At 37.4% G+C, this 13,304-nt stretch overlaps 1 protein-coding gene across 2 annotated transcripts in view; it reads right to left on the bottom strand.

Annotated features, from left to right (window-relative positions):
• Nucleotides 1-12,941, bottom strand: part of acat1 (acetyl-CoA acetyltransferase 1) — a 34,924-nt gene extending 21,983 nt beyond the window's left edge. For both annotated transcript variants that reach the window (XM_050036138.1, XM_050036146.1), the window contains exons 1-4: nucleotides 12,788-12,941; nucleotides 1,247-1,294; nucleotides 1,033-1,150; nucleotides 717-812 (exon numbers count right to left, since the gene is read on the bottom strand). In XM_050036138.1, the coding sequence (XP_049892095.1) occupies nucleotides 717-812; nucleotides 1,033-1,150; nucleotides 1,247-1,294; nucleotides 12,788-12,838 (313 nt within the window). In that variant the 5' untranslated portion in view covers nucleotides 12,839-12,941. The remainder of the gene's footprint in view (nucleotides 1-716; nucleotides 813-1,032; nucleotides 1,151-1,246; nucleotides 1,295-12,787) is intronic.
• Between the last annotated feature and the right edge of the window lie 363 nt (nucleotides 12,942-13,304).

The raw sequence follows: 13,304 nt of genomic DNA, 5'->3' as shown, positions 1-13,304 counted from the left end.
CTTGTAGCCTTCACCTTTGCGGTGTAAAGAAATTATTTTCTTTCTCAGGTCTTGTGACATTTCTCTTCCATGTGGTGCCATTGCTAACAACATGAAATGGGAAGGGGTTTACTTTAAGTAACACCCTTTTATAGTCAACTGTCTGCTGGACACCTGTGTAATGAATAATTAGACTCACCTGTGGTTGATTATTGTTAAATTAGACATTTGTAGTCTAAAATTTAGCTTTGCTCCAGAGACTTTCAGTGGGGTGTACTCATTTTTGCATCACCCTAATTTGAGTAAAACTGAAAATTTTGTTCTCCAAGTTATATTATTAACCTTACTTTCATGTTATAAGTTCAACAGATGTTATATAAAACTTAGTCTTGTCAACATTTTGGAAATTGTTTTTGTGTTCATTGAGATATTGTTTAAAATGTTACTTGTCGAAGGGGGTGTACTCATTTATGCTGAGCACTGTACATACATACATACATACATAGATATATTATAGATTCTGATGTAATACTTGCATCATTATGTGTACAGATCCACTTGCATGTAGCCCACATGTATTATTACAGTAGGACTGCTGTACATCAAATGACCAGCAGATGTCAGTACCTTCAAATGAGCTGTTAACGGAGCTTCGTGTGATCAGCCTTTTGGCGAAGAAATCGTCCATAAAGATTCGACACATTCAAGGGGCTTCATCACACCATCACTAGTCATACCTGCTCCAAGCAAGGCTTGTCTCGTGGGGGCCTGTCCTTCTCCTGCCTGAAGCACGTTGCCCATGTAGACTTCCTTCACCTCTTCAGGAGCGATCCCTAAACACAGAAACATTAAGTCAACTCTCCAAATATACACCAGCTTTCTTCTTTTTGATTTAGCAATCCACCTAATCATGTGAAATTTAGGTAATGAGTTACATTAGCATAGCCGTGCTTGCACACACACCTAGAGATGACGATAATCAGCTAACGTTACATCTCTGCCTAAATGGTGGAAAACAGTTCTCACTGAGGAAAGTGACCCATCTGAACATACCTGCTTTGTCTATGGCTCCTTTAATGGCAATGGAGCCCAGTCTGGTGGCTGGTATTGATGCCAGGCTGCCTCTGAAGGAGCCCATTGGAGTACGGACTGCGCTGACAATGACAACCTCCTAGAACCAAGCATTGAAAGTCTGCATTACAGCGTACAGTCCAAATATTTGAGTGTGATAAGAATTTGAAATTTCAGTTACTGTAAGGTAACTTACATTCAGTGAAGGGCGAGATGTGTAGGTTCTTGAGAGGTACTTGTGAGCCTACAATAGCAGTAATGATACTATTTCAATGAGACCTTCCATACATGAGTGTTCCTAATTTTACTCCTGTCTTTCCAACGTCTGCTGTTAAACCAAAAACCCTTTCGACAATTATTCAAGTATTAACTTGAGCACATAGAGAAGCATGGAAAACCTATTAGCTGTAAGAGACTTACAATCGGGGCACAATGACGCTGAAGTTAGCATCCGATTCGCAGCTTCCGATTCAGCAGATGAGGGGTGAGTTAAGGGATAAGTAACTTAAGCCCCTTTTACACTGCCAGATTTTCCGCGAATGTTGGGCCGTTTTGCCGGCAAGCTGCCAGCATTTAGACACACAGAGCCGGATTGGCGAGTTGATCCGAGGTGCCCAAGTATCCGCCTCGTAGAATAGTCATATTGGCGGAATCCTTTTAGTTTAAACAGACCGAGGCGGCCTTTCGCACTGGGAGGGGCTGTTGATGACTTGTGGGAGGAGCTGTTGATGACGCCGCACATGCGAGCCACTGGCGGTGGATAAACAGGAAACAGCTGATAGCAGGAATCAGCGAGCAGCTAGTAGCAAGAGAGAAACCAGACCTGACAGACACTGTAAAGATGAGCAACTGGGGAGACAAGGAATTGCGCGCCCTCCTTGTCATAGCAAACGAAGAGGCCATTAACCGTCAGATGACGGGGATGGTGAAGGATGGGCCGACTTACAAGAGAATCGCTCAAGGGCTGACCAGCCGCAGCTTCCCTCACATGTCACTGTTTATGTCACACGCTGAGCTACATGTTGTGTTACTTGCTCAAGCCCCCCATTGCCCCGAAAAAGGCACATTCTGTATAAACAAAAGTAGGTAGGCGTCATTTTGCCGCACTCCCCGATTTTGTTTTTATACTGCCAATGCTGAAAAAAGATTGGGCTTTCCTGCAATTTGCACAACTCCTATCTAAAAAGGGCTTTACATTGCTGAGCAACTGATCCTCCACTTTTTGCACATCTTACTGTTGTGAAAGCATGTTAGACTTTTCAGGTGAAGACTCAGTGCTGTCTGAAACCCACTTTCAAATTTTATTTGTATTCTGTTTGTGGAAATGCAAGAAAAAGGGAGATTTCACTGCTTTTTTCACATGTGGACCAGGTCCACATCATAAACAATGATACTTATACTAGATTATCCCAGAGAAGCTTAACATTAGGATAAACGTCCCTATTAAGCCCACATACCATATAAGCCCACTTGTGACTTCTGAGTCAAATAAAAAAAAAAATCATCACCATTTTTGCTGTGTCATGGTTCTTCCAATGAAGCTGCTTGTTACATACGTTATACTTTTTATTGTAAGCCAATCAGATTTGTCGATATTGTGTTATCGAAGCACATGTGTGACATGCACCTGCTGCTCCCAGAAGTAGTTGCAAAAATAAATAAATTTGTGATTTTGGTGCCCTCAGAAAGATTTTTTTTCATATTTCTACTCCTACTACTACTCCTGCTTTTGGCAAGTACTCATTTGTTATCAAAATCTGAATAAAACATGTTAGAATATTACTCAAATTAGAAATATTTTTTCTATTTAAGTCAAAATATGCGTTTTAGCATGCTAGCAAACAGCCCACATGCTGCATCAATACAGTCACTGCATGACAAAGCATGATAAGCGTGTATAGTTTACATTTTTGTGTGTAGAATATATTATTATACTGTTAAATAGGTAATAGATGTGTATATTTATCTTTATTTATTTTTTAATTAACATTTTTACCAAGTGGGCTTAAAGGGGACACTAGCAAAAAAAAAATAAAATAAAAAAAAATATCGCACTATTTAGGGTGGATGTAAATGAGTATAGCTAATTACTTCAGTGCATGACAGAATAAAATATTCTGACTTTTAACCAGAAATTCACTTATGTTCCCTTTAAGCCACCTGCTCCCATTAAGCCCACTTGACTGTGTTTCAATGGAGATTTTCTCCCTTTTGACTTTTGAACCATTTTCCTGCCTAACTTTGACCTCACCTAATCAATCAGCTCCATAGATCATTAAATATCATTTTATCATCATTTATTATCCTTAAAATATTAGTATTGAACCTGCAAACTGATTTTCTTTTTAGTCATTAGGTCTTCAGAAATCTTGATAATTTAAATATCTGCACATTCAACCAGCTGGCTGGACCAGAAATTTTGGCCAATTACAAATGCCAACAGTACAATGTATGATCGAGATACAGACAAAATGACAACACATACTGAAAGATGAAGTATTGAAGAGTAATTTCCAGTATAATTTTGATTTTGTTCATGAATAGTTTTTTTGGCTACATTCCAAAGAAGACATGTTGTAAGTTCAGCTTTTTTTTTTTTTTTGTGTTGACAACACAGCAAAGGCTGATCATGTCTATTTCAAATGCCATTTTTAAAAATGTCTGAAAAGCAGATTTGGTGGGCTGAATAGGGACGTTTACCCTAATAAAATGTGATTAGATGGCTGGAACAGACGCTCAGTGAGTCTTTATGCTGCTGGTGCTTGTAGCAGAGTTTGAGTATGCTGCGCACCAATGAAATAAGCAAACAAAACTGCAGTGAAAACACAATGAAATGTCCCTTTTTTCATTTTCACAAATAGAATGAAGGTTTTTATAAATCTGAAACTGTGTTTTAAATCATTTTTAGCCTCTCTGGGAAAATCTAGTCCAGATTTGACAGTTTACTAGTACAAAGAACTGTTCTCATAATTGTGACGTTTTCCTAGAATTTCGACTGAAAGTTAAGGTTACGTCCTTGTAAAAATAAAAGTTATTCCCGAAGCGAGTGATCACACTAACAATAACAAAAGTCACAGTTAGCATTTCATTTCCACTGGGTGACCACACTTTGCAGGCTCACAAAGGGGTGTCTGTGACAATCAATCATGTATGTTAAAAGACTGCATCACAGCAACAGAGTCAACCACACCTCCAACAGTTTCTGTCCCTTTCTTACTCAGATTTACTCTGGGAACTTTCCTAAATCACTCCTGAGCTAGGACTCCTCACGAAAAAATTAGAGAGTAAGTTAGGAGCTTTTTGAGGGAGTTCTCAGAATGTGAATATGGCCCCAGACCCCCTGACCAGTCTAGGTACAGTGGTTTTTAATCAGGACCAGAGGCCTGTATTATGAAGCCAGTTCAACTTACCCTGGATATCTTCTCGTTATCTGGTTTGACTAACACTAACATTGTCCGTTTGGATAACCGGTACTACAAAGCTGGTTATCAACCAGTTAAGTCAACTTCCTATCCAGCCTCAAGCACGTTCATGTGAAAGAGGCAGGGTTGCAAACTGTGAGCAACATCATCAGAACCATGAATGAAGTAGGCTACTTCATATGATATGAGATGAAACCGTAGCAAAAGTGTCTGCAACTATGAGACAGTAAAATGCCAGTGGCGTGGGATGTAAACGAATATCTATGATCTTTTTTTTTTTTTTTTTTCTTTAAAGATATTTTTTGGCCATTTTGCCTTTAGAAAAAAAATGTAATTCTACAGGAAATGTTCTGTAATTGTTTACAGATTTTTCCTGTTTTCCAATAAAACAATGAAATGCTAGTAGATTTACAGATATTTTCAGTAATTTTAGATTTTATTTTTAAAATTACAGTTAATTAACCATAATTTAAGATTACATTAATATTATGTTTTTTAATGACAATTTATTGTATTTGTACATATTTAACTGTAATTTTACATACAATTTTCTGTATGTTTTTACAGGTTTACCACCATTTTCCATAAGACAATGTTGTAACTGTAAATTAACAGATACTAGCAGTAATTTAAATATTTACCTTTAGAATTACATGTAATTACTAATAATATAATATTACATTATTACTATGTTTTTTTAAAGGTACATTAACATATTTCTTTCATATTCAAATGTAATTTTACATAAAATGTGATGTAATTTTACAGATCTTTCTTGATAATGATAATGAAGAAATGTACGTAAAGTTACAGAAATCTGTAGTGTTTTCCATAAAATTGCAGGTCATTAAGCATGTGTGGTTAAGGTGATTTTATGTTTTTTTTAAGAGGTAATGAGTAGTATTTGTACAAATACAAAAGTAATTTACTGTACATTACTGTATAAAGACAACTTAAAGTATATTATTTTACAAAAAGTGCACTTTAAATAATGTAATTTTACAGAAAGCATTCTGTATTCTTACAGATTTTTGCTTTTTTTAAACATTAAAATGCCTGTATATTTACAGATATTGGGAGTAATTTAAATTTTTACCATTTATATGGTATACATTCCACTGTAATTTTGTATAAAATGTTGGGTTTTTTTTTTTACAGGTTTATCACCATTTTCAATAAGACAATAACTGCAAATTAACATATATTAGCAGTAATTTAAACATTTACCCTTAAAATTACAAAATATTAACCATAATAAGATTACATTATTATTATGTTTTTAGAGGAAACTTAACATGTCTTTTTCATATTCAAATGTAATTTTACATATGTGATGTCATTTTACAGATCTTTCCTAATAACTGTAATGAAGAAATGTATATAAAATTACAGAAATCTGTGATTATTTCCACAAAATTGCAGGTTATTTAGCATGCATGGTTAAAGTGATTTTATATTTTTTAACTGTACATTACTGTAGAAAGACAATTTAAAATATTATTTTATGGAATGCATATATTTAATATATGATAGAGGATGACAGTGAGAATGGCTACTCAACCCAATGAGACACAACAAAGACTGTGGTTCACTAGATTGGAATTACTGTCCTATTTCCATGGAGACGGTAAGGACAAATAACATTTTTCCAATCTATAAAACTAGATTTGAGCTTGCAATTAAAGCCTGTGCAGATGGACATACTTCCTACCTGTCTCAGCNAAAGAGAATATTTATCACTCTTTATTTCTGCTCTTCTGTGTCTCTCTTAGTTTGGAAGTAAAGTGGCACATTGTTGGCTTTGCTAGAAATGCTCAGTGGCTTGTGGATCACAAGGCAGACATGTACTGCTGTAATTGTGCCAACCTGAAGTGAGTGATGATTAATGTCAAATATTATTTTAAAATTAAAAAAAACAAAAACTGATGAATCCTCCAGTGGAAATAATGACCTGGTTCTCTCTTCATTAGCACTGACGGTACCTGCTGTAGAATGATCTGGCCAAGAAAACAGACACCTCGATGCTTCACCTTGCGCAGCCAAAGTGAGTGTACACACACACACACACACACACACACACACACACACAAAATAGAAAATGAATCATAGTCCCTCTCCAGTTACATCAGATAGGGGGCAATGATATACTATGATACGGTTTGTTGTAGGGCTGGGCAATTATGGCAAAAGTCAAAATCACGATTAATTTAACTTTTAACCTTGATTATGATTAATGAACGATTATCTCCACCCTTGATGAACAATTATGTATTTTCACAGTTTCTTTTGTTTTGTATTTTACACTGCCCTCACACCTGGATATTTTGTGATATTTTCACACGTGTATCTTTAGGGAGTGAAAATTATGAGTTTTAAGGTGTGACGCTGTGGTTAATGTCTAGTTAGGTTTAGGCACAAAACCCAATTGATTAGAACTATGAAAAGATCATGGTTTGGGTTAAAATGATCACTGGAGACAAGTTTTCAAATTCCTTAAAGATATTCAACCTTTACTATCATGGCAACAGTGAACACCATGATTAATTGACATGAGCAAGATTAAGTCGATTAGAGTTTCTAAATGTCGGTTTCGATTATTTTTCGATTAACTGCGCAGTCCTAGTTTGTTGTAAGATTCTTTGTTACATTCTGTTTGAATATGGGTTGGTTGTGCTGTAAATTATGTTGGTGCGTGGTATTGGTGTAATATTCCTCCATGTGCCCCTCTTTAACACATTCCCTTGAGGTGTCTGCACGGCCCCGGTTAGCTTGTAAAATAGATACAGTGGGTTCAGAAAATTTTCAGACCTCTTCATTATTTTCACATTCTTTTGCAGCCTTTTGCTAAAATCATTTAAATTCATTTTTAATCTCATCAATCTACACTCCATATCCCATAATGACAAAGTGAAAACAGAATTTTAGAAATTTTTGCAAATTTATTAAAAAGTAAAAACTAAAATATCACATTGTAGTAAGTTTTCAGACCCTTTACTATGACACTTGAAATGTAGCTCAGGTTGCTTCCATTTATCTTGGTCATCTTTGAGATGTTTCTACACCTTGATTGGAGTCCAGCTGTGGTAAATTCAATTGATTGGACATGATTTGGAAAGGCACACACCTGTCTATATAAGGTCTCACAGCTGACAATGCATATCAGAGGAAAAACCAAGCCATGAGGTGGAAGGAACTGCCTGCAGAGCTCAGACACAGGATTGTGTCGAGGCATAGATCTGGGGAAGGCTACAAACAAAATCTGCTGCACTGAAGGTTCCCAAGAGCACAGTGGCCCCATAATTCTTAAATGGAAGAAGTTTGGAATAACCAGGACTCCTCCTGGAGCTGGCCACCCAGCACAGCTGAGCAATCAGGGTAGAAGGGCCTTGGTAAGAGAGGTGACCAAGAACCTGATGGTCACTCTGGCTGAGCTCCAGAGATCCTGTGTGGAGATGGGAGAAACTTCCAGAAGGTCAGCCATCACTGTAACATTCCACCGACATGGGCTTTATGGCAGAGTGCCCAGATGGAAGCCTCTCCTCAGTGAAAGACACAGGAAAGCTGGCTCGGAGTTTTTCTCACAGTCAGAGTCCTTCAGGTGCTTTTTGCAAACTCCAAGCAAGCCACCCCTTCCCCACGACTATTAAAAACAATGATGTGCAGGTCTGCTCGGCCTGCCAGATCAGCTTGTTACTCATTATCTTGCGACAGCGAACTTTTGCGATCTGTTTCCTACACCAGAAACATTAACATTAAATGTCCTTTTTATTGACAGTTCCATTAATATTTAACTGTAGTATAGAGTTGTATTTGGCTTGTGATTTTTCTAAATTAAAGACGTAGGCAGACAATTGCTCACCATGCTCTTGCCATTTCTGCCTAGACCAAACGAAAGCCCCCTCTGCTTTCAGTTCATACATGTCATCTAATTTGTTTTGCAGCTCATTTAATTTTAATTTCGCCACATCATTTAAAGGGATAGTTCACCCAAAATCAAAATTCTGTTATCATCCACAATTGTAATTTAAGAGGGAACTGTTCATTTTACAATAAGATACTTTTTTTAAATCCATATTTATCAAGAAAAAGACAAACATTAATTGTTATTGCCTTGTGATTTGTTAAGGGTGTAGATAAAACCATCATAACCGTGATGCTGTCCTTATCAAAAGTTTTGGATACAACCCAAAAGTCGATACGAGAACGTCTGGAACAATCCTTATTACTCCACATGTAAGTTTGACTCTTTGGAAATTTCTCTCTCCATATATCAGTTCTTCCTCAGTTCAATCCTTGCCTTTGGTTTGATTTATTCCTTTGAGCTTTGTTCCTTCCCATCTTATCTGAGTTCTGTTGTATGGTTGTGCTCTATAGATTTAATTGCAAACTACAACTGTTTAGTAAGTTAAAAATGTGTTGCTCATTACTGCTTGAAGTGGTGACGAGGTCTTAAAATATTTTGAGAAGGTCTTTTAAAAAGGTATTGAAATTTACTTCAGGATTCCTGGTAATCTATGATAATAAAAAAGCAACTCAAATTAGAAATGATAATTTCAGTTCTCATGAATGTTTGTCTGTAAAATGTCAAAAGGTTTACATGGATTGTCTAAACAAATGCCTGTTTTCTCCCTAACATGGATTGTCTAAACAAATGCCTGTTTTCTCCCTAGCTGGACAATCGGAGGTATTTAAGGAGGCCCCAGCAGCCAAGCAAGTGAACGGACAGTTTGAAATGATCTGACAGCAGTTTCTCACGCACAGTATGTATTGCCCAAATTGAATGTATCCTAGTTACAAAGTTTAATGTCTTTGACCTAAGTCCAAATATTGCTGATCGTCTTCATAAGCTGCTCCTGTGCTTCACAATTGTGGAACAGAGTCCAGCTCCCAATACACATTCATTGCATTGAGAAGAAGGCCTCAAAATTACTCTTATTGCACATAATAGGCAATAAGTAGATTCTGCTAGTATATGTTAGAAAAACCTATGTAATTATGTCAAATTTTAACCGCCATCCCACGGGAATACGTTGCTTTTTCACTGCGGTGAAAAAAGAATCCATACCATACATCCACAATGTTGACTTGCCTTAAAACAAATGTAGACATCCTTGTTTATCTTCTTTATGTTGAGTTGACTGTGGTCTACCACACAGCTTAATCCACCAGAGACATTTAGCTCTGTTTAGATGTGGTTTAGGTAATGGGATGTTGGGGATGAAATATACCCCAATGCCTAGCCTCTCAGGAAACCTCGTATCAGAGTTGTATTACCCCTGCACATTTTGATGGCTTCTGAGACGAAACCAGGTCCATCTGTCTCCAAAAGTTGTGTATAGCACCTTGTATCTTGAGAAATTGCTTTGACACTTAGCTGCTATGCTAACGGCTACTATGAGAGCACGGTCAGACTGAATAATGCAGTGAAATTAAATGGCAATTCTGAGTATCAGGCTAGCAATGCATTGAGTTGAGTATGTGCAGTCAGCTCACACTGCATACTCAAAAATTCTTGATAATTTAGTATAAATGCGGGCATTTCTTGCACACATAATCCACATACTATGCAGCTGAAACACTACATACTCAATCTGACATACTTAGCATGTATAGTACATTAGTAATACAGTATGATGGACAGCATGACAGCTCCTCAAGTAAAGCCAAAACATCTCAATCGCCCCCTGGTGGCTGGCTGTAGTATAGGACATAAAGTCCACCCTCTCCATGTTGACAAGTGGAACATGGGCCAAACTCAAAAACTCCAAGTACACATAATTTATGTATTTTTTTGTAGGTAGGTAGTTCTTATGCTGATGTTACTTATAGATGAAAGATGTTTCTATTTCCAGTTTTGCCTTGCAATTAATGCATATGGAGGTCTAGTCAAAGTAACTTACTTGTATTTTTCAAGATAACATACTGATGATTACTGTATGATTATACTGCGAGTGTCATGTTTTGAAAAAGTTTATCATAGATTGTTGCTCATGCCCATGCAGTAGAATAGGAGGGGGCTTTCCAGTATTACTGGATGGGCGGGGCAGGGAGCTATCTGGTTTCTGCTATTAGGGATTGTGACTGAAAACATGTGTGACTGAAAACATGTCATTTGGGCCCAGGGTTTAAAATATTGAAATATTCCAACTTTTTTTTTTTCTTACATGTAGCTATTTTTGATGTATTTGTAATGTATTTACTTACATGTAGCTATTTTTGATGTATTTGTAATGTATTTAGCTTGTTTTTCCACTGTCCAATGGTTGTTTTTTAATATACTAATTCTCTAAAATGACAGATTAATACTGTAAATTTGCAGATATTTATCTTAAGTTTTATGAACCTACTTCATTTTTATACGTTATAACTTTGTTATTGTGCATGGAAAAAATAGTGTTTTAACATGAAATTACTGTAGATAGACTTGGCCATTTCCTAAAATACATAATGTATACCGTGAAATTACAGAGATTAATGTGAAAGGTATTTGATATTAATGTTTTTTGACATAATATGTATGTTATTTTACAGTATAATGGGCATTTATCAACTATAATATACTGTATTTTAATTAATTTGACTGTAAAAATATACTCTGAATTTTTACAGTTATTGTACGTAGTTCTGTGATACAGTTATTTACTGTCATTTTACGGTATCTGTTTGGAAACAGTGCTTTTTACGTTTTTACAGTTTTTTTTTTTGTTTTTTTTTTTACTACAGTGTGGACAGGTAAGCGTGAGGGGGGGAGAGAGAAAGAGGGGACGACATGCAGCAAAGGGCCACAGGCTGGATTTGAGCCCGGGCCGCTTCGGCAACAGCCTTGTATATGGGGCGCCTGCTCTACCACTAAGCCACCGACGCCCCAATGACCTATAATTTTAAAACGGAAAATCTAGAAACATTCAAATCAATATCCAAAAATTCACCGTGATCCGAGACTTAAGTTACGTGCAGGTCACTGATATGACATTAGTATACAGTACTTTTTGCTGTTTAGTTGGATGGTGATAATACAACTCTGAATATATCACATAGAACGCTGGGTTGGGAACCGGAGGGTCACCTGTTCAAGTCCCCGTCCGGACCAAATGCAGAGCGTGGACTGGTGGCTGGAGAGGTGCCAGTTCACCTCCTGGGCACTGCTGGGGTGCCCTTGAGCAAGGCACTGAACCCCCCAACTGCTCAGGGCGCCTGACCAAGGCAGCCCCCTCACTCTGACATCTCTCCACTTTGTGCATGTGTAGGTCCTGTTTGAGCATGTGTGTGTATTTCCGACCTGTGTGTTAATGACAACGGAGTGAAAAAATTGAATTTCCCCTCAGGGGGATTAATAAAATATATATATAAAAAAAATGTTAAGGTCTGTAGTAAAATGCAGTGGACAAAGAGCCCTGGGGTAATTAGGCTAAGTGATTCTACTGACCTATAACAGCCTGTAGGCTCCTCTTTTGTTCCATGAGACTCCGGACTTTTGTTCATATATACTTTTTCATAAGTATTCTGATTGGTCAGAGGTCGGAGTGTTGACAGAAACGATACCCTTAAGTTAACCTGCTCAGAAGCAGGTTTGCTGCTCAGCATACGTTGCTTTGGTGATTAAACCCGGTAAAAGGAGAATAAGCTTCATAGTACTGTAAACCCCGAAGTTACCTCGCGAACTTCAAATCCTGCTTCGAAGTAACGTTACAGTCCACATGTGAAACGCACAGTGAAATGCTTTTGGGTTTGTTTGTTTTTTTTTTGGTATTTTCACAGATAGAATAAAGGCTTTCATACTAGAAAATGGGTTTCAGACAGCGCTGAGTCGTTACCGGATAGCCCCAACATGCGTTCACAGCAGTAACATGTGCAAAACGTGGAGGATCAGTCGCTCAGCAATATACATTACTCCCCCCAGCTCCCCTAATTTAGGGAGCTACGAATCCGAAGCCAACTTCACGCAGGCAGGTGAGGTTAGCTTTTTAATGACAAAATACGGACTAAAATGCTATTGAAACTGTCAGTCAATTTATGTTCTTTTGCGTTTCATTCTTTCAGTAAGCTACTGTTGTTAACGTAATTAGACTTTACTAAACAGTGACATGTGATGACTAAAGCGCTCGAGCGACCTGAAGGTGTTCTTTGGTATTTTCCGGCTGCTACATTAACGTTCCTTCGGTCAAGGACGCTCCGCTGACATAAACAGGTCAATGTTAGCTGAGGTGCTACAAGTAACAGGGCCTTACGTTTACAGCCAGCCTAACTACAGCATTTCTATGCAATTAAACAATAAAGACAAACCCAAGCACATTCATGAACACGCCCTGCCTTACCAGGCGTCTGCAGATCTGAGCACGCATGGTTAAAAGTCCATTGGAAGACATCTTGAACCAGGAGATGACGCATACAATTAACACTGTCTTAACCTTCTTGTTGTTCCCTTCTTCTTCTTCTTCTTCTTCTTCTTCTTCTTCTGTTTGATGTTTTTTGGCGGGTGGCAACCAACGTTAAGGTGCATTACCGCCACCTACTGTGTTGGAGTGTGGACAAGAGTTAACCATCTACCCCAAATCAGAAAACAATACAATAAAAAAAATAAAAAAATAAAATAAAATAAAATAAAAAACAAAAAAACAACAACAAAAAAAACAAATAAATATATAAATATCAACTAAATCCTTCCAATTAGCTCAGTATCACTCAAAAACTTAAATAGACTTCCTACATCAGCTGTTAATACAGTCTTAAGTGACAGCTCTTCCTGTGCAGTCCTGACTTCTCTCTTTAATATGTCGGGAGCGTACCTATGTTCCCCAGGTTCTATGTTCCCCATTTAACCCTGCAAAAAAG

The sequence above is a fragment of the Epinephelus moara genome, chromosome 3 (assembly GCF_006386435.1).
Source record: "Epinephelus moara isolate mb chromosome 3, YSFRI_EMoa_1.0, whole genome shotgun sequence".
Lineage (NCBI taxonomy): Eukaryota > Metazoa > Chordata > Actinopteri > Perciformes > Serranidae > Epinephelus > Epinephelus moara.
Note: the sequence above shows the minus strand (reverse complement) of the source record. Positions and strands in the feature narration are given on the sequence as shown.